This window comes from Corythoichthys intestinalis, chromosome 6 (genome assembly GCF_030265065.1).
Source record: "Corythoichthys intestinalis isolate RoL2023-P3 chromosome 6, ASM3026506v1, whole genome shotgun sequence".
Classification (NCBI taxonomy): Eukaryota; Metazoa; Chordata; class Actinopteri; order Syngnathiformes; family Syngnathidae; genus Corythoichthys; species Corythoichthys intestinalis.
Window position 1 is genome coordinate 25,697,892 of NC_080400.1, and position 21,734 is coordinate 25,719,625.

Genomic DNA, 21,734 nt, shown 5'->3' on the forward strand with positions numbered 1-21,734 from the left:
TATATATATATATATATATATATATATATATATATATATATATATATATATATATATATATATATATATATATATATATATATATATATATGTAACGGGTGCACGCAGGTCCATGTGGAGCGTGGAAACCTCCCTGCCGATTCCTTCATGTAAGATCGCTAGCGGCTGTGCCGTTGGCTCGAGCTTATTGGTGTAGTGGTTACCGATCTTGCCTGTCGAGTGGAAGCGTCGTTGGCGCGCGGGTTCGCGTCCCGGCCTAGTCAGAGGTCGGAGCGGAACGCGGGGCGGCGCTGACACAGGGGTTACAATGGTGCCGTGACCCGGATCGGCAGCGAAGGTTTCGGGGGGTGAATGTAACGGGTGCACGCAGGTCCATGTGGAGCGTGGAAACCTCCCTGCCGATTCCTTCATGTAAGATCGCTAGCGGCTGTGCCGTTGGCTCGAGCTTATTGGTGTAGTGGTTACCGATCTTGCCTGCCGAGTGGAAGCGTCGTTGGCGCGCGGGTTCGCGTCCCGGCCTAGTCAGAGGTGGGAGGGGTTAACCCAGTGCTTCTCAATTATTTTCTGTTACGCCCCCCCCAAGCAAGACGTAAATGTTTCGCGCCCCCCCAAACTCTCCGCCGCCACTGTAAATAGTATTATTCGTCTATAAAATTACTATTATAAATACGCATCTGCCTAACATTGTGTCCTTTTTTTCTATTAAAGAAAAAAGTAACAGATCAACTTATAATAAAGTATAACTTTATTAACATTGTTTTGTTTGTAACAGAGAAGACTTGACGTGCATCAATTTGCCTGAATTAAAAAAAAAAAAGTCACATTCAAACTGTAAAAATACACTCAAGGTATTTTTGACCATTTGATACAGAAAAATAAAATGTAATAAAATCCGTAAATAATAACAAATTCAAATTGATTAGAAACATTTACTCATGAGGACAATATGCCAAAAAATTTGACCGAAAAAACAAAAATGAATAAAGGGGAAAAAAAGAGTGTCCTTGGACAGAAGGACAGCTTTTATTTTTGCTGCTCACACTCAGTATTACCTCCTTTGCAATGGTGTGGAGTCATTTTGCAATCAGCATGCTAACAATGCTCACTGGTTTACCGATATAACACTGACAAAGCAGGACTATTGTTGGCAATATTCGGCACGTTTTCGCTGAAAAACAATCAAGTGGCTTATCAATGAGATTGGGGTCGAATGTCTTTAAGTGGCGTCTTAATTGATTTGGCTTCAGGCAGTCCGCTATAATTATTTTCAGACACAGTAAACAGTAGTCTTTCCTCATCACCCCACTGTATTAAAAGTCAAAGCTAAAAGGCAAACGGCATGGAAAAAGCGCATTCTCGGCGGCCGAGGTAGAACCGTAGGTGAGGGCGGTCGTCGTGACGATCCCAAGCCGAAAATGGCACTTCTCGGGCGGCGACGTGAGAACCGGACAAGACAGTGGATCGCTGCGTGAGTGAGTCCGGTCGGAAAACGGCTTTCGAAAACGGCGGCGGCGCACTGCTCTTCATATCTGTTTTCTGTGTGCTGAGTGCTCTTCCTTAGTTCAAAAATACTGCACGCACTCTGAAAATGAGAGCGCCACTGCCACCCACTGAGTGGATGTGCAAGTACACTTTATTCCAGTCCGGCAAAAAGAAAAAAAGAAAAAAGCATGTTCCCCGAGGACACATGCGCCCCCCCTGGCATCGCTCTGCGCCCCCCCAGGGGGGCGCGCCCCACTATTTGAGAAGTACTGGGTTAACCCCTGTGTCAGCGCCGCCCCGCGTTCCGCTCCCACCTCTGACTAGGCCGTTACGCGAACCCGCGCGCCAACGACGCTTCCACTCGGCAGGCAAGATCGGTAACCACTACACCAATAAGCTCGAGCCAACGGCACAGCCGCTAGCGATCTTACATGAAGGAATCGGCAGGGAGGTTTCCACGCTCCACATGGACCTGCGTGCACCCGTTACATTCACCCCCCGAAACCTTCGCTGCCGATCCGGGTCACGGCACCATTGTAACCCCTGTGTCAGCGCCGCCCCGCGTTCCGCTCCCACCTCTGACTAGGCCGGGACGCGAACCCGCGCGCCAACGACGCTTCCACTCGGCAGGCAAGATCGGTAACCACTACACCAATAAGCTCGAGCCAACGGCACAGCCGCTAGCGATCTTACATGAAGGAATCGGCAGGGAGGTTTCCACGCTCCACATGGACCTGCGTGCACCCGTTACATATATATATATATATATATATTTGCTTTGTTGCCCTGGCTGTGTGTTTGGGATCATTGTCATGCTGAAAGACCCAGCCACGTCTCATCTTCAATGCCCTTGCTGATGGAAGGAGATTTTGACTCAAAATCTCTCGATACGTGGCCCCATTCATTCTTTCCTTTACACAGATCAGTCGTCCTGGTCCCTTTGCAGAAAAACAGCCCCAAAGCATGATGTTTCCACCCCCATGCTTCACAGTGGGTATGGTGTTTTTCGGATGCAATTCAGTATTCTTTCTCCTCCAAACACTAAAACCTTTGTTTCTACCAAAAAGTTCTATTTTGGTTTCATCTGACCATAACACATTCTCCCAGTCCTCTTCTGGATCATCCAAATGCTGTCTAGCGAACCGCAGACGGGCCTGGACGTGTACTTTCTTCAGCAGGGGGACACGTCTGGCAGTGCAGGATTTGAGTCCCTGGCGGCGCATTGTGTTACTGATAGTAGCCTTTGAGCTGTGGTCCCAGCTCTCTGTAGGTCATTCACTAGGTCCCCCTGTGTGGCTCTGGGATTTTTGCTCATCGTTCTTGTTATCATTTTGACGCCACGGTATGAGATCTTGCATGGAGCCCCAGATCAAGGGAGATTATCAGTGGTCTTGTATGTCTTCCATTTTCAAATAATTGCTCCTAGCCTCCCACAGTTGATTTCTTTACAACAAGCGTTTCACCTATTGCAGATTCAGATCATTGCTTGTTTGTAGGTGACCAAATACTTATTTTCCACTCTAATTTGGAAATGAATTATTTAAAAATCAAACAATGTGATTTTTTGTTTTTTTTCCACATTCTGTCTCTCATGGTTGAGGTTTACCCGTGGTGACAATTACAGACCCTCTCTAATCTTTTCAAGTAGAAAAACTTGCACAATTAGTGGTTGACTAAATACTTATTTGCCCCACTGTATGTATATTAGGCATGTGCCGGTATGAGATTTTGACGGTACGATAACCGTGAGCAAAAATACCACGGTTTCACGGTATCACGGTATTGCAATTATAGCTCCAAAATTTTGAGATGTATGGGTTTAAAAAAAAAAAAAAAAAAAAAAAACTTTTTTCCATTGAACAGGATTTTTTTCAGAACATTTTTGCAAATTGGAACATGAATATAATGTGAAAATATATAAATAAACAAAAAATAACAAATATTTTATATAAAATTAAAATAAATAGAACCTAGACTATACCCACAGCCACAGCTCAAGTTGCTCAGTATTAGAGCAAGAACAAAATAATTGCTATAAAAAAGTAAAAACACTTCTAAATAAAATTGAAAATATATACTGTATGACTGTCAGGGATTGCTGGGCGGGCAGGTGTGTGAGGACCCAAACGCAGGAAAAGTGAAGCGAGGCAAAAAGGGCGGTGCAAAAAATGATTTAATTAAGGCCGACAGAAAAAACAAAGTACAAACCAAAACTGAGGTGATCCCAAAAACACAGCAGCAAAGAAAACTCAGGTTACTAACAAAAGGCTGGGTATCAAAAAACTTACTTGGAACACGAGGGCTAGGATAGACATCGACTCTGGCACTGACATAGACAATGACGCAACAAGGAGTGACAAGAAACTGGGTCATTATATACGCAGACAAGGGGTAACGAGACGAGGAACAGCTGGGTAACACAGGTGGATGCAGATTGCAGGATACACTGGGAAAACACACACAGGTGAGAGCAATGGGTAATCACAGGGACAAGTCACACAAGGAGAAACCAAACACAAAACCTAACAGTACCCCCCCCTCAAGGGACGGATCCCAGACGTCCCGAGGAAACAAAAAGTCAGAAGGTTGCTCGGAGGAGGGAGCAACACCAGCCCGTCACGGCCAGTCAGGCGGGCGTCCAGGACGCCAGACGTGGGCCGATCGCATGGGTCGATCGGGAGGGCGCCCGGGGCGCCAGACATTGGGTGACCGCACGGGCAGATCAGGCGGGCGTCCCAGACGAGGTAGTGCTCGGTCGTCCATACCGCCACGTTGTGGCAGGAAACGGGGAGCAGCATCATCGGGGCGAGGGTCAGGAACAGAGTCGGAGTCGTCGTGCGAACCAGGAACAGAGTCGGAATCGTCGTGCGAACCAGGAACGGAGTCGGAATCGTCGTGCGAACAAGGAACGGAGTCGTGGTCGTCGTGCGGACCAGGAAGAGTTTTTTTGAGGGGGAGAAGCTCAAGTGAAGTTTTGCCATTTTCAGCCATTGTGTCAACTCTAGTCTACCTGATGTCATCCCTTTGTGTTAAAAAGAACAAAGAATTCATAAGTTAATAAGTTAGTTAAAAATGTATAAGTTAGTTTTATAAGTTAGTTAAAATGTAAATATTGTTGAGGAAAGGTTTCATCTAAAAAAAAAAAAGTGAGGAGTGAGACCTCTTTTCGCAATTAGCGATCTTTGACGCGATCTCCCCCCCCCCACCTTCATTCAAGCTTGTTTCTTACTCAGCGGCTGTGAGACATAAAACCTCGACGAAGCTGCTCTCCCAGCTTAGCCAAGGCTAACATTCGTCTTTGTAAGTTTTAGTTAGTTTGTATATTGAATTTGAAAGGAAAATGTGTGTTTTGGCGAACTTTTTCATGGTGCTACTGCTATCCTGTTGAACCTAGTCACAGGTGGAAAAATACAATTGTACAAAGTTTTAAATGTATTCATTTGTATATTTCACCACGATTTGAGAGCTCAATAAATTGAAGAAAAGTACGCCTTGTGTTTGGAGGGTTTGTTTTTGGGTTTGCTGGCTGTTTACCAGAATAGCGTCACTGCCACTCCCGGCAACAAACAGGGGAAGGGGGAGTGCTGCCGCACCTAGCCAATTCGGCTGCATTTTGGCACATAAAAAATAGCGAATACCGTACTAAGGTATGACGGAAAATTTTAGTGGTTTTGAAACCGCAACATTTTCACACCACGGTAAATCGTGAAACCGGTAACCGGCACATGTCTAATGTATATATACATCTTGACACTGTTTGTGTTCAATCAACGGTTTAAGATCAGTTGTTATTGGTAGCGTTTAAAAGCTAAGATTTAAAAAATTCTAAATATCCATCTTACCTCCCCAGGTGTAATTTTGGCTAAGCAAAGCAAAGGGATAGTCTCTAAGGTGCTAGTCACATGATCTGTTTGAAAAATAATTTTGACCCATTATGAGATACGTTGTAGGATTCTTGTTCATTTCATTAATTTTTGTTGTTTGTTTGATTGCTTTACAACTTTTATAGACAACATTTTAACGGCTAGGGCTTTATTTTAAAGGGGAAGTTCAAAATTTTTGACATTAGGCTTAATCTTGGAATTAGCGGGGGTTTAGTCGTTGGAGTTGATTTGAACAAATTCTGTGCAGTTTGTCAGTTATTTGCTAGTTTCAGGGCTCCGGAGTGGCTAAGCTAGCGTGACTCAATGGTGGTTGAAATCAACTCCATCGACTAATTAAACCCCCGCTAACTCAAAGTTAAAGCCCTGTGTGAAAAATTAAATTACATGCGATGACATTTTTCTGTTGTCATTTTTGTTGAAGCAGCAAAAGGAGAAAAAATGGTAAAAAGTAACTGATAAATTACTTTTAAAGTAACTTACTTATTTTGATAATAAACTAATCAGTAAAGTAACTAGATTACATTTTTGAGGTGTAATCAGTAATCAGTAATTAAATTACTTTTTTAAGTAATCCGTGACAACACTCCGCTCTGCTCCGCTGCAGAGCTTGTGGATTTCAAATGTTGCTGTTTATACTGCAATTATTGACATGCATGGCAAGTTCTAATAACTTTATCCCCAAAACATAGCCCAACACTATTGATTGCATGGGCCATCGATGATTAACATGTGTGCAAATGTTGTTTTTTATTGGCAAGCTAAGATGGCCCAATTTACTCGCGCTAGTTCAGACACTCAGGACCCCTTAAACAAATAACTAACAACTCCACCGACTAATTAAACCCTTGCTAACTCGAGGATTAAGCCTGATGTCAAAAATCCTGAACTTCCCCTTTAAGCAGATTTTCCTTTTATTTTGATTTTTTTTTCAAACTTTCAATTAATATTTTCATTCATACACACACCCATTTACATCCATATCTATGGACACGTTCTTCAATTAGTATAATACACATACTTCTTTTATTTACTTTTTGATTATTTTTATGAGAAACCTGAAGAAAACCATGCGCAAACGTCACAGAAAAGCATTTGCTAAAATTCAAACCCTTAACCTCCTGACCAAGTGACAGGCATTCTAATCACTAGTCCACTGTGCTTTGCATGTGTATTTTTTACTTTTATACCTGTTGGTAGTGCTGGGGAATATGGAAAAAAAAACTGCCATGATATATGTTTCTAACTGATGATAGCAATTAGAATTGGGAACCTCTGCGTACCTCACGATACGATACGATTTGCGATGCAAAGCTCACGATGACGATGGTCTGACGATATGGCGATAAGATTATTGATACATTCAGGAAATTCTAAGATATTCTACAAACAACTAATTAACAGAAAAACAAGCTTCTGCTCTGAATTGGAATGAGTTTATCACTTCTAGACGTTCAATCCATTTGAACTGGAAGGGTGGCAGCGAATGAACGAATTTGCTGCCATCCTTCCCACTTCAAACAGATTGAACGTCTATGGCTGTCAGTAGCAGCCAATGCCAGGCAATGAGGTCATTTTGGGCCATTTAAGGTAATTTTTCTGTTGCTTTTCAGTTACTTCCTGTTGATTTTTGGGTATTTTATGGGTCTCTTCCAGTTTATTTTGAGTTACAGAACAGGAAGTGACCAGGGAATCACCCAAATGAAAAGGCAGGGACTCAAACTCAACAGAACATGACCTGTGAATGCCCTAAAATGAACAGCAAGTGACCTGTAAATGCCCTGAAAATCGGACAGAATGACTGTGAATGCTCTGGTTTCGAATGAACGAATGTTCCCTGTCTAAATGGATTGGGCGTCGAGCACCGTCAATGTAGCCTTAGCGTTAACTGAGACACTATTATAGTAAGATTTTGGTAGCAACTTGTTGGTTCATTTTTATTTCTATTTTAGACATTGACACCTTTTTAAAACGATATCTCGATTCTTGGCAGGAGCATATCGCTAACCTTTTGGGATACAAAGTATGATATATCAGCATTTCGATATTTTGTCTCACCCCAATAGCAATAATTTATGACAATAAAGAATTACCGTATTTTTCGGACTATAAGTTTTTTTTTCATAGTTTGGCTGGGGGTGTGACTTATACTCTCGAGCGACTTATGTGTGAAATTATAAACACATTATTATATCATTTCACATGTTATTTTGGTGTTTTGGACTGACACTGATGGTTTGGTAAACTTGTTAGCATGTTCTTTATACTATAGTTATCTGAATAACTCTTAATAGCTATGTTACACACACATTCGCATTTCGTTGTTCATGCATCATGTAAAATTATCAAACTGTACACTTATTCAGCATGTTGTTCTCTATTGTATTTTTATTTTAAAATGCCATTCAAGATGACATATCTGTTCTATGTTTGTCAGTGTGTGGATTTTATCAAGTAAATGTCCCCCAAAAATGTGACTTATACTCAGATGCGACTTATATATGTTTTTTTCCTCTTCGTTGGGCATTTTATGGCTGGTGCGACTTATACTCTGGTGCGACTTATAGTCGGAAAAATACAGTAACTACCATTTTGGTAGAAATACTTTCAGTTGAGAAACTTAAAAAGATCATATTTATTAATAGTTACTAATATATCCCTAGAGGCGTAGTAAGGGTCCCCGGGGGCCCCAGGCAACAAGCAACATGGGGCCCTTCGAGCGTGTGCAAGTAAGGGGGACAGTTGGACTTGGAGCAATAGCATACTTATTAAAAGTATAATAATGCCTCGGTCTCATAGAGCGCTTTTTAGGACACTCAAAGTGCCCGGCTTCTACTACATTTGGACATAAAATTACAATAACATAGTACACTCACCACTGTCTTGCTTCCTTTTCTCCTCTTCTGCTTTTTATTTTTCTTTCTTTTGTCGCTTCCAGAAGGATAACTTCTCTTCATTTTGGATATACACCAATTAAAAAAAAGCCAAATCGCCGCTCACTCTCACTCTGAGTCACGTGAGGGAGGGGGGGGTGTAGAGCGAGTGAACGGGCCCCTTCAGGGAATTCAGACACAAGGCTTTTACTGGCACTGTCGCACTTGTCCCAGTGACAGTGCAGTAAATCTGTGTGTGCTAAATCTGTTGGCCCTCAGGGGGCCCCTGCTGGCTGGGGGCCCTAGGCAATTGCCTGGTTTGCCTAATGGGACGCGACGGCTCTGTATATCCCTGTCGGCGTCTAGATGATAAATTACTTTGTAGAAACGGCATTTAATTCTCTGAGGTTTTGTATGTGAGCCGTTATTTTGTCCCCATTGGTTTAAGAAAACGAAATGAGTTCCCTTTGCGTATAATTTGAGTTCTGATGATTGGTAGGTTAAGATTAATCTGACAGCTCTGTGTATTCATGTGATTTTTTAGGAAAGGTCTTTCTAACATCTGCTCTGAGTTTTATCCCTTTGTAGTGCAAGCAATCACTGTATTTACTGTTGAATGGTTCATGCTTTTGTGGTGCATTTTTGCCCCCAAGTGGCCAGTGACAATGTATGTATTCCTGGAAAGAGGGAGGTAGGTGGGGGAGAGATTTTGAGGACTTTTTGGAGAAATGATGTGAGTTTTGGATAGATGTCTCACCCGATCCTGCAGCAGTGCACTATAGGCCCTTATACAGAAAGCGGACGGTACGGAGTTCAGCCTCTACTGTGTGGAGTGGACTAATTAATTGCACAGCCTAAAAAACCTACACTCAATACTTAATAAATACTGCTGGTACCATTACAAATTGTAATTATACGTAGCAAAACAAATAAAATATGAATACAAATCTGAATTAATCGGGTTCTTATGTGGCGGATGTGTTTTGCCTGCTGTACCTGAACGCTGTACCTGTGACTGACATGACAGTGAGATAGGTGGGGTAGGGATTTTAAGCAAGGCAAGGCAAATTCATTTGTATAGCACAATTCTTTTTCTATCATTTCTATATTCATTTCAATGGTAAGCATTACCGTTTTCCTTTTTTCGCCACCTGCACTAACCAAGAAAATCCGCTGTGCGTCTGTCTTGCAGGACAACAAAGAAACTGTGGCGCTGTCATAAATGGTCGTATTTCAACCATGTCGCAGATGTAGAAACAAATGTCGCGTAAATTTTACGTCAGATGTCGAAAAGATCGCGTGTCGAGGTACCTCGACATACTATCACTTCGACACGCGATCTTTTGTGTAGTAACATTGCCAAAGAAATTGCCAGCTTTGTCAGGTTTTTATTAGGGCTGTCAAACGATTAAAAATTTTAATCGAGTTAATTACAGCTTAAAAATTAATTAATCATAATTAATTGCAATTGATCGCAATTCAAGCCATCTATAAAATATGCCATATTTTTCTGTAAATTATATATATATTCTGTAAAATAATTTGTTAGAATGGAAAGATAAGACACAAGATGGATATATACATTCAACATACAGTACATAAGGACTGTAGTGGGCATTTCACTCTACTGTCATTTAAATCTGTCTATGCTGTCCTCACTCCGAAGCGTCTACTTTTTCCAAAGCTAGACAGCTAGTGAACGACGCCTTAATAATCAGACTTCTTCCTTTTTCATCTGATTTATTAATAAAATGGCCTCAAACCACTGTCCTCTTTTGACCGTAGTGAAACTACAAAAATAAAAAGTACACAAGCATTGCATTAGCAACAACGTTAGCTTAGCACGCTATACAGGTTCACTAAACATAAACAAAAAGCGTCTCATACAAAAAATATAACATTTCGCTTACTAACATAATATGTACATTCTTTACAACAACCATACTTACGGACAAATCTTGTCCAAGGATCATATAAGCACAACATTACAACGTAGTCGTCAGCCCGAGACGTCGTGCAGCCATATTGAACTGGCAAGAAAGCAATAAACCATGTCGCAAAGCAACCACAAGAATTCGCTGTTAGACAGCACAAAAAACCTTGCTGTAAAACTTACCAAAAGGCAGAATACTGTCTGAGCGGGACATGTGCGTTAATTGCGTCAAATATTTTAACGTGATTAATTAAAAAAATTAATTACCGCGCGTTAACGCCATAATTTTGACAGCCCTAGTTTTTAAAATTTATTTCAGAACTTGTGCAACACAACACGCCTACTGTCTGCCCCAGTTCATGGCAACAACAAAAGAATAAAAGAGAAAGTAAAATCTCAACCGCACCATTCTGTCTGTGCGCAAAACATATCCGCCGCATTAGAACCCGATTCGCTACATTATTACGGGAATTATTATGATTTTATTATTCTGGTTTTTATTAATAATTTATTTGTTTTGCTATGTATGATTGCCACTTGTAATAGTACCAGCTGAGCCTGTCACAATATGCAATAATTCCAATTATCGCACGATAAATGAAAATGAAGGTTGTAATTTTTCCGTTGCGATTTATCGTCTCGCGCGCACGTGTGTGCGCGAAACGATAAATTATGCTCTAAAATGCATGTTTATATGATGACAATTTATTTAATTTTTGCTCGTTAGCAAAAAAAAAAAAAAAAAAAAAAACGAAAAAAAAAAAAAAATTTCCCCAGAGCATTAAATGTATTGAATCGGATCGAAAATCGTGTCCCCCGTATTCAAATTCGTTCCAAACCGTGACTTAACTGTATCGTTGCATCCCTATGGAACACTATTGCAGAAGCTATGACGGGAAAAGTTTTCATTTGCCTAAATGCTTAAGTTATTAAGTGCATTTTTTTTCCCCTTGAAAAACACATTTTATTTATGCTGTGTTTCTGTGCGGTATTAATATTGTCTTTTACTTAAGAGGCATGGTCTATTGTTTTTAGTTGTGATTTCTTAAAAAGTATTTTTGAATTTAAGAGTAAATATTTATCGCGTTTAAATGGGTGTACTTGTTGTATTAATATATACTGTATTCTCACTGTGTTATTGTAAATTGGTTTGAAAAAAAATTGGGGGGTGGGGGGGGGCCGCAATAATATCGTATATCCCAATAATTTATGAGATAAATTATCGCACACTAAAATTTGTCATCACGACAGGCCTAGTACCAGCAGTATTTATTAAGGATTTAGTGTAGGTTTTGAGGCTGTGGAACGAATTAATGGAATTATAATGTATTCTTATGGGAAAACACTGCTTGACGTACAACCATTTTGACTTACAAGTTAGGTGCTGGAACGAATTAACTTGGTATGTAGAGGTACCAATGTACTGTACCAGTATATGGAAGCGAGCGAGTGAAGCGGAAGCGGCCGACGGTTGAATTGTTGTGCATTGATCTCGTTGCCACAATAAAGAAGCAAGTGAGGAAATCTTTGTATTTATATTCATACAGGGTGTCCGAAAAAATGTTCCAGTAGCATTTAAGAATGATTTTTCTTTCTTCAAATTTTATTCTGGCTGCTGCCATCATTGATTCAATAGGTTTAATCTACAAAAAAATCCATAGACATTTTGGTTACCAACTGGCTGCTAAGGAGTGTATTTTTTTGGAACACTCTGCATATACAGTATATAGCAGCCGTCGCTGCTGTTAGAGACGATATTATTGCGCGTGCTGCTTCCATGTTGCATGCATTGACTGTTGTTCTCATTCCTTAGCACAGTGTGGGTTGCCATACAACCGCTCATTACCAACCCCATTTTAGCGGTGTAAATGACCGTTTATCTATGTCGCAGTATGACACACAAAACAACACAAAAGAAGCGTCCAGATCTGCCACCTCGGTACAGACGATTCTTTGGGTATTGCAGAAAAGGCAGTACCCTCACATTTCCCCATACAGCAAAGTAACTTTTGAATTTTTTGCTTCAGACCTTTGTAGTATTGACATGGCCTAAAATATATTACTTTTAACCTGAAAAAAGTTTAAGATAAAAGTTTTCATTCATGCAGCTGCACTCTTACTGCAGCTTTGGTGAAAGCAATTTATCAAACTTTCAAAATATCAGTGCAGGGTTTGTAGCAAGCGTGTGCTTTTAAGTGCTCTGCAGTCATGAGAAGAAAACAGCATGGGGGGGCATGCTGTTTGTCTTTATGAAGTCGGAACAGAAGGCAAGCTCTTGTGACACATGGATTCATCACATGTCTATGGAAGTATTTCTAATCACAATTGTTATTTTTGTCTTTTTTCCTTAGAAACAAAGGTTGAACTGGAGGATCTTATGGCAGACATCAAGAAACTGGCCAACAAGGTGCGCTCCAAATTAAAGAGTAAGTTCTGCTCTACTTATTTCAATAAATCAATCCAAACAAGGTCTTAACACAATAGCAGAAAATATACATACATGTTAACAATTTTTGTCACTTTTGTGTCTTTTTGTGTTTCAGGCATTCAGCACACTATCGAGCAGGAAGAAAGTCAAAACAGGTCGTCGGCCGATTTGAGGATACGCAAGACACAGGTGAATGCTTATCCGGAATTAATCTCAAAACAGATAAATGTGATGAAACAATTTTTTCTTCAGACCAACTCACTGAATGCCATTTAAGGGAAAAATAAATTGAGAAAAAAAAAATGTATATACTGTATTATATAAAATATTATTGGAAAAATAGCAAGAAACTAGCATTTCTATTAAACATGTTTTAAATTCATTAATAAAATCTATTCAAATTAAAAATATTATATACCGTATTTTTCGGACTATAAGTTGCAGTTTTTTTCATAGTTTGGCTGGAGGTGCTACTTATACTCTGGAGCGACTTATGTGTGAAATTATTAACATATTATCACATCATTTCACATGTTATTTCGGTGTTTTGGAGTGACACTGATGGTTTGGTAAACGTGTTAGCATGTTAATTATACTAAAGTTATCTGAATAACTCTTAATAGCTATATTACGTTAACATACCGGCCACGTTCACATTTCGTTGTTCATGCATCATGTAACATTGGCATACTGTACACTTATTCAGCCTGTTGTTCTATATTCTATTTTTATTTTAAATTTCCTTTCAAGATGACATATCTGTTCTATATGCTGGATTTTATGAAATAAATTTCCCCCCAAAATTTTGGGTCTGGTGCGACTTATACTCAGGTGCAACTTATAGTTCGAAAAATAAGGTATTCAGAAACCGAAACAAGCAAATGTCATTAATTGTTGTACTTTGAACTTGGAAAACTGACACTCAATGTTCCCTCAGAGCACAAGAAAATCTATGCAGTGCGCAAAATAAAACTCAACAGAAACATATTGAAGCATCACTGTCAGCCCCGCAGTGATGTGTCAGCACGACAATCCTATTGGTGCGTTCGATACGGCAACGCGACTAGTACAACTGTCGGGACCGGTGTGATGTGTCAGCGCGACACTCCTATTGGTGCGTTCAATACGCCAACGCGACGCTCCTATTGGTGGTGAAAAGTGAACTTGACTCCGGTGCTGATTTAATGACGCAACATTCCAATGCCAATCTTTGCAAGCGCTACAGTATTAATTAATGTCTGATTTTGGAACTGATATAATCTAGTCAATTAGACCAACAAAATTTTTTTCTGTACCATTTTGCAACATATCTCAATGAGCAACAGGTGTCTAGCCAATAATACGATACAGTTCACTTCACCTACGCTGCGCAGCCAATCATAGGATTGACAGTGTTGTGCATATGTGCCCTGCCCATACGCACCGTAAAAGTTAGCTAGCTAACAACAGTGCAGCGGAGTTAAGAGACACAAATGCTAACCCCTTACCATGGCGAAAGGAACGTGCCGCGATACCAGACTCATCAAGCGAAAGTAAAAAACAAATGCGGTTCTTTTAGGACGAAATGGCTATCGGTGTACGTGCAAATAGAAGAACAAGCGGTTTGTTTTTTCCCGCCCTTTTTTAACCTGTCCACTGCAAACTTTTATGCCGTCTTTTCCTAAATCTAGTCAAATACTTTTCTCCATTTTGTTTTGAGTGTTAGAGACTAGTTAACAGAATGCATCAGATTATTCCACTTACTTTAAGTAAATATTACTATTTGTTTTTATTAAGCCTATACATCTAAATTTTCCACCTAAATCGAGAAAAAATTGCTTTCAAATATTGCATTGAACAATATATATTCTTAAATTAAGAACATTTCTGCCAAACAAGCATATTTTTTAATCGGTCTGTAAAGCTTGCATTCAGCTATCTATTCTTCTTATTTCACGAAATCTGATTGAAATGTACTTAAAGCACTGGCAGGTAAGTTCACTTATTTCTAGTAGGCTTACACTGAAAACCAGTGTTTTTGCAGTGCAGCTGCTCAGACACGGAGAATAGGAATCTTGAGTCTCCTTTTTGAGTTTTAATGTGGGAGTTTGGTATACTGTACTCCCATTCTGGTTGTTCATTATGTTTTATTTATTAACTCACTCATGCTACAACTGGATCTTACCCAGGCCAAAGCAAGCCTCTTCCTATGGTTAAAGCAGGACTCTCACATACAGTGCTGGCCAAAAGTACTGACACCCCTGCAATTCTGTCAGATAATGCTCAATTTCTCCCAGAAAATGATTGCAATTACAAACACTTTTGTAGTAATAGCTTCATTTATTTTGCTTGCAATGAAAAACTGTTTATTCTATACAGTATATAAATGATATATACAAGGTCTTTGAACTATTAAAAATGGTACTTTTTGCAGACGACACCAATATCTTTTGTTCAGGTAATGACCTGAAAGGTCTGACTTTGCAAATAAACGTGGAATAAGCTGCAGCAATGGTTCAATGCTAATAAATTATCTCTAAATCTTGAAAAAAACAAAATATATGCTATTTGGCAAAAAAAGGTCTCAAGGAGCACTTCAACATACAAATAAACCATGTGACAATCCAGCAAGTTAGAGAACACAAAGTCTTAGGGGTAGTAATTAATGATTTATTAACATGGAATACACATGTAAGCCATCTGAAAAATAAATTAGCCAGAAGCATTTCTATTCTCTTTAGAGCTCAAAATGTGCTAGATGAGAAGGCTCTACAAACACTTAACAGTGCATTGATTTTGCCGGATCTCACCTATTGTGCTGAAATTTGGGGAAACACATATAAAGGCCACCTGCATCCTCTGATGGTCCTTCAAAAAACACAAAAGAGAATGGAAATTTTTTTTTTAAATCATTATGATTTTACACAAAACTCCAAAAATGGGCTGGACAAAAATATTGGCACCCTTTGAAAAATCATGTGATGCTTCTCTAATTTGTAACAGCAACTGTTACTTACCTGTGGCGCATAACAGGTGGTGACAATAACTAAATCACACTTGCAGCCGGTTAAAATGGACTAAAGTTGACTCAACCTCTGTCCTGTGTCCTTGTTGCCTGGCACGGCCAGACTGTTCTCCCTGTATTTTTCAAACACTGTGAGAACAGTCTGCGACCCAGCTCCTTAATGGCCTATCGAGGCGAATGAAATCATCCGTCCAATCAAATTCGATTATTTGCGTGACATGTTCTTAACGAGCAACGTCACTCTTGCTCGTCAGAAGTCGACTCCACAACAACACAGATGGCGAACGTGAGAGCCGAGAATATTTTCCAGTCCGCGGTAAAATCTGTTTTAAATTACCGAAAACACATCGACACAAGTCTTTAACAACAGTCTGTCTCGCGCTAGCCATGTTGAATAAACTTCTCCATTTTCTGCTCGTGCTAGTTTCTTTTCGCCTTACCAACGTCGGGTCTGCCCGTCGCTCATTGGTCCACCCGCTGTCTGTTTGCTGTGGTTTGCTCCACCCTGGGAATTTGATCCGCCGGACGGTCGCCAGACTCAGTTGCTGAACAGCGGTGAGTCTGGAATTCCAGGCTAGTGTCCTTGTGTGTACCACATTGAGCATGAAGAAAAGAAAGAAGACCAAAGAACTCTCTAAGGACTTGAGAAGCAAAATTGAGAAGCATGGGCAATCTCAAGGCTACAGGTCCATCTCCAAAGACCTGTGTCTACCCTGTGCAGTGTCATCAATAAGTGTAAAGCCCATGGCACTGTGGCTAACCTCCCCAGATGTGGACGGAAAAGAAAAATTGACGAGAGATTTCAACAAAAGATTGTGCGGATGGTGGATAAATAACCTCGACTAACATCCAAACAAGTTCAAGCTGTCCTGCAGTCCGAGGTTACAACAGTGTCAACCTGTACTATAAGTCGGCGTCTGAATGAAAAGGGACTCTATGGTATGATACCCAGGAAGACCCCACTTCTGAACCAGAGACATAAAAAAGCCAGGCATGAGTTTGCCAAAACTTACCTTAGAAAGCTAAAAAGGTTTTGGAAGAATGTTCTCTGGTCAGATGAGACAAAAGTAGAGCTTTTTGGGAAACGTCATCAACATAGAGTTTACAGGGAAAATTACGTGGCCATCAAAGAAAAGAACACGGTCCCCACAGTCAAACATGGCAGAGGTTCCATGATGTTTTGGGGTTGCTTCGCTAACTCTGGCACTGGACTGCTTGACCGTGTGCATGGTATTATGAAGTCTGAAGACTACCAACAAATTTTGCAGCATGATGTAGGGCTCAGTGTGAGAAAGTTGAGTCTTCCTCAGAGGTCATGGGTCTTCCAGCAGGACAATGACCCAAAACACACTTCAAAAAGCAATAGAAAATGGTTTGAGAGAAAGCACTGGAGACTTCTAAAGTGGCCAGCAGTGAGTCCAGACCTGAATCCCATAGAACACCTGTGGAGAGATCTGAAAATGGCAGTTTGGAGAAGGCACCCTTTAAATCTCAGAGACCTGAAGCAGTTGGCCAAAGAAGAATGGTCTAAAATTCCAGAAGACCATTGTAGAAAACTCATTGCTGGATACCGGAAGCGGTTGTTAGCAGTTGTTTTGTCTAAAGGTTGTGCTACTGTACTAAGTATTAGGCTGTGGGTGCCAATACTTTTGTCCGGCCCATTTTTGGAGTTTTGTGTAAAATGATAATGATTTAAATTTTTTGTCATTCTCTTTTGTATTTTTTATTTTTGCATATGAATTGCATATACACTTCAGCAGTGTATATTTAGCTAGCATTTTTTTTTCTTGATTTCACGAAATCTAAGTGAGTGAAATTTACTTAAAGCACTGGCAGATTAGTTCACTTATTTTTAGTAGGTTTACAATGTAAAACAAAGGAATTTAGATTGTCTTAAGGAGATAGTTTTTTGCAGTGTAGCTGCTCAGACACAGAGACAAAGAATCTTAAGTGTCCTTATTAGGGCTGTCCCAAACGACAAATTTTCTCCCGATTAGTCAGCCGACTATTTTTACGATTAGTCGACTAATCTAATAATTTTAAAAAAAAAATTTTTTTTTTTTTTTTTTTTTAAACTAATTTAGCAATGAAATTTTTGTTGACGCTTATCAATTCACAAAAAATATAATGGAACACTTAAATTATTTATTAAAGTACAAATAAACACGCAAATAACAATAATAAATCACGAAATAAACAATGAGTTCAAATGCTGATAGAATTAACTAGTGTAGCATCCCGATTGAAAAGATGGTCTCTTAAACTGATGGTTTACAACTTTTATTCCATTCTTGATGTAATCACACCGTAAGAGCTACGGTGCACACAAATAAAACAACACAATTATAAATTAACAAAAACTTTTCACCTTTTTCCTTTTAAACCTTATTTATATATCAATGAATTGCCTATATGAATTGTCTTTACCTTAATTTATTACCTTATCATTGACAATCTCTCCCTTGAGTGCAATCACTGTACATACTGTATATATTTATGACCTTTTAACCTTATATAATTTTCTGTACCATAAAATAAACCATAAAATGAAATAAACCTTTCAATTAGCATTAAGAACAATACTAATAGCACTTATAGGCCCATTGTCAATGAAACATTATTAATTAGTAAGGCGACAGCATCCTCTGGTGTACAAAAAAATGAAAAAAAAAAAAAAAAATTACAAACTGGGTGACGGCGCTTGAGGTGTTTATTCACGGCCGACGTGCAGCCAAGCTTGGCATTGAAGAGACAGGACAAAAGAGTGTACCCTCCTTTGTTTCTTTGAAATAAGTCAATGTTTTGGACACTCTGGTGCGCTTTTTTTGGCTTTGTGCCACTTTCCCCGCTTCCATACAGAGCATCCGACATTCTGAACTTTCCACGCATATATTTTTTAACCCTTCATTAACCGTCGACGGGATGTTGTGCTCGTCGACGGATTTACGTCATCGATGACGTCGACTATGTCGACTAGTCGGGACAGCTCTAGTCCTTATTGTCTGGACAGTTTTAATGTGGGAGTTTGATATACTTTACTCCCATACTGGTTGTTCATTATATTTTATTTATAACTCACCCATGCTACAACTTGACCTTACCCAGGCCAAAGCAAGCCTCTTTCTCTGTTTAAAGCAGGACTTTCACATATAAAATAGTATACATCTCATAAATAACAAGTTTTTTTTTTTTTTTTTTCAAGTGGGCCAAATCAATCATATTAAAAGTAAACTAATAAAAATTGTTGTTGTTATTTCATTCTTTTAATAAGCCATGTAACTCCATGATCCAAGGTTTTGACCAGGCGTGATACTGGTGTGTGGCCACAGAGTACATATCTGATGTTGCTCACCGTGGTCCGCAGTGTGCTCAGGGAGCTTGTGTGTCTGCTCAAACACATGAAAAATTAAAGGGAGCATTGCTGCCACTTATGGTTACGTTTAATTGCCACTGACGGTGAAAGAATGATTGCTGACAGCCCTCACAGTTCGAATGAATTGGCCGTCTATCGGCGTCAATGGCAGCCAAAGAGTTATTAATAAGTGGTTACTCTGTATCATCCTAGCACTCCACATTGTCTCGCAAATTTGTGGAGGTGATGTCCGAGTACAACACCACACAGTCGGACTACAGGGAGCGTTGCAAAGGTCGCATTCAAAGGCAGCTGGAGATTAGTGAGTACTCTATTTTTTGTTATATTTGTATTTCTTTTTAAATGTCTTACTGATATATGTGTCACTTTATTTGTATTTTTATTTCAATTTCTTAATTGTGTCTTGCTGATTCTCACTTGATATAATGCATGTTGAATTACTTTGTGTGCTATACAAAAAAAAATTGCCTTGCCTTGCAAATGAAATGCATTGCCTTGAAATAAATTAGATGTCATTGTTGTTGTCAATGCCAGGCAATGAGTTAAGTGATTGGGCAAAATGGCCTCAAAATATCATAAAAATCAAACAGAAATACCATAATTGTTCCCGTTTCGACCACCAAGCATTGTTACAGGTATCAACCATTCCCCATCGATTGAAAGAATGGTTTTATAGTTTGAATAAACTTTGCTACCAAAACAAACATCCTCAAATCAATCAAAATCGGTAAAAATATGACATGTCAGAAAACAGATAGCGAATTGTTATTTCATTTGTTTCGTTTTCAATTCCAAAATCAGAAAACAAATAACGGCCTGTTTTTCGCTGTTTTGATTTTGTATTGAATTTAAAAGTAGAAAATGACAGAATGGAATTATCATGGTATTTTCGTTCTCTTCGTTTTTGTGTTGTATTATTTTTAAGTGCTGCAGCTATCGCTTATTTTATTAGTCGAATAATCAAGTAATCGGATAAGGAACATTAAAAAAAATTAAAACACCTGAGCTCAGCCTAAAACGGTATAGAAAATTAATAAATGAGGATCTAAGTACAGCAAAAGAACAATTGACTAACTTCATATCAAAAGTCTGCTAGCGTAATTGCTATAAAATGCTTACGTTTTCTTCTTCTGCAATAATACAATTGAACACACATTGCCAAAGGCAGAACGCGAACATAGCCATACCTATTAAGAGTTATTCAGATAACTATAGCATAAAGAACATGCTAACAAGTTTACCAAACCATCAGTTTCACTCCAAAACACCAAAATAACATGTGAAATGATATCATAATGTGTTAATAATTTCACACATAAGTCGCTCCTGAGTATTAGTCGCACCCCCAGCCAAACTATGAAAAAAAAAACTGCGACTTATAGTCCGAAAAATACGGTACGTGCTTTTTAATGAGGGAAGCGTGTCACTTGTGTGGTGTTGTTCTGTACATATTTCACCTAGAGGAACTTGTGCGTCGCTCATATTCTATTTTTAATCTTAAAACAAAATCAGAAAATCAGAAATAAGTTGTTTTCCAATTTTGTATTCTAAAACGAGAAATGAAATAAATCGTTAGGTTTTCCAATTTTGGATTCTAAAACAGATTTTGTATTCTAAAACGAGAAATGAAAAAGGTCATTATCTGTTTTCCAATTTTGGATTCTAAAACAGATAAGGAATGACCAAATGATACACTGATTCAAGAGGCTTACAGTAACACTACTTAACTGTTGCATCGCATCTTGGCTAACAACAAACAACATTCTAGCACATTTCATCATGTAGGAAGCGGCAGCTCTGGCACCTGAAAACCTGTCAGAGAGCATTCTTGATGTATCCTCTGGTGCCCCTCCCCAATTTTCAACACTTGTTTCCAGTTTCGACACACGAGCACCTGATACACCCATACAAAAATATCACTTTTTGCTGTTCAACTGTTAAATTGGCAAAGATCTTTTCCACTCATCGTTGTCACGAGCATACGCGGAGATTAGGAGGGGGGCCGGTGGCTGAAAATGTCAATGCATATAATATATACATATATGTATATATATATATATATATATATATATATATATATTTATATATATTTGACTTTCCGAAAGATGATTTTGCCGGTAAAATGTTGTCTATAAAAGTTGTAAAGCAATAAAACAACCAACAAAAATGAACGAAATGAACAAAAAAAATATTTTTTACAATGGGTCAAAATAATTTTTCGAACACATCATGTGGCTAGCACCTTAGAGACGGCCACTTGCTTTGCTTAGCCAAAACCACCTGAGGACAGATTCCGGCTGGAATATTCAGTCAAAAAGGATGCAGCGTCTACTTCTCCAGTAGGTCAGACAGAAAAACGCGCGTGCTCACACACACACACAGCTGGGATGGCAGTATGTACAAGCAAGGGCTAGGCTACTATTTGAGCATATAGCTTGTACCGGTAAGTTAATTTTATTGCTGACACTGCGTTTTGGGGTCATCAACATGTTTTGCCCTGCCCTGCCACAAAAGTCAAACTCTGCCTATGGTTGCGGGCAGTGTTGTTAATAACGGCGTTAGAATATAACAGCATTACTAAACGGCGTTATTTTCTTCAGTAGTGAGTAATATAATAATTACTTTTGTCATCTTGGCAACGCCGTTACCGTTACTGAGGCGGGAAAGGCGTGCGTTACTATGTTACTATGTTACGATGTTGGTTGACTGACACGAGAAAAGTCTGAAAAAGACTCACGGAGACGAGAGAGCAGAGCAGGA

At 39.3% G+C, this 21,734-nt stretch overlaps 1 protein-coding gene across 3 annotated transcripts in view; it reads left to right on the forward strand.

Moving 5' to 3' along the window:
• stx1a (syntaxin 1A (brain)) overlaps window positions 1-21,734 on the forward strand; it is a 156,559-nt gene that overhangs the window by 102,922 nt on the left and 31,903 nt on the right. For all 3 annotated transcript variants that reach the window (XR_009063436.1, XM_057838390.1, XM_057838389.1), the window contains exons 4-6: window positions 12,521-12,595; window positions 12,713-12,786; window positions 19,167-19,275. Coding sequence is in view for 2 of the 3 variants with exons in the window: in XM_057838390.1 (XP_057694373.1) it covers window positions 12,521-12,595; window positions 12,713-12,786; window positions 19,167-19,275 (258 nt within the window). In the remaining variant the exon portion in view is untranslated. The remainder of the gene's footprint in view (window positions 1-12,520; window positions 12,596-12,712; window positions 12,787-19,166; window positions 19,276-21,734) is intronic.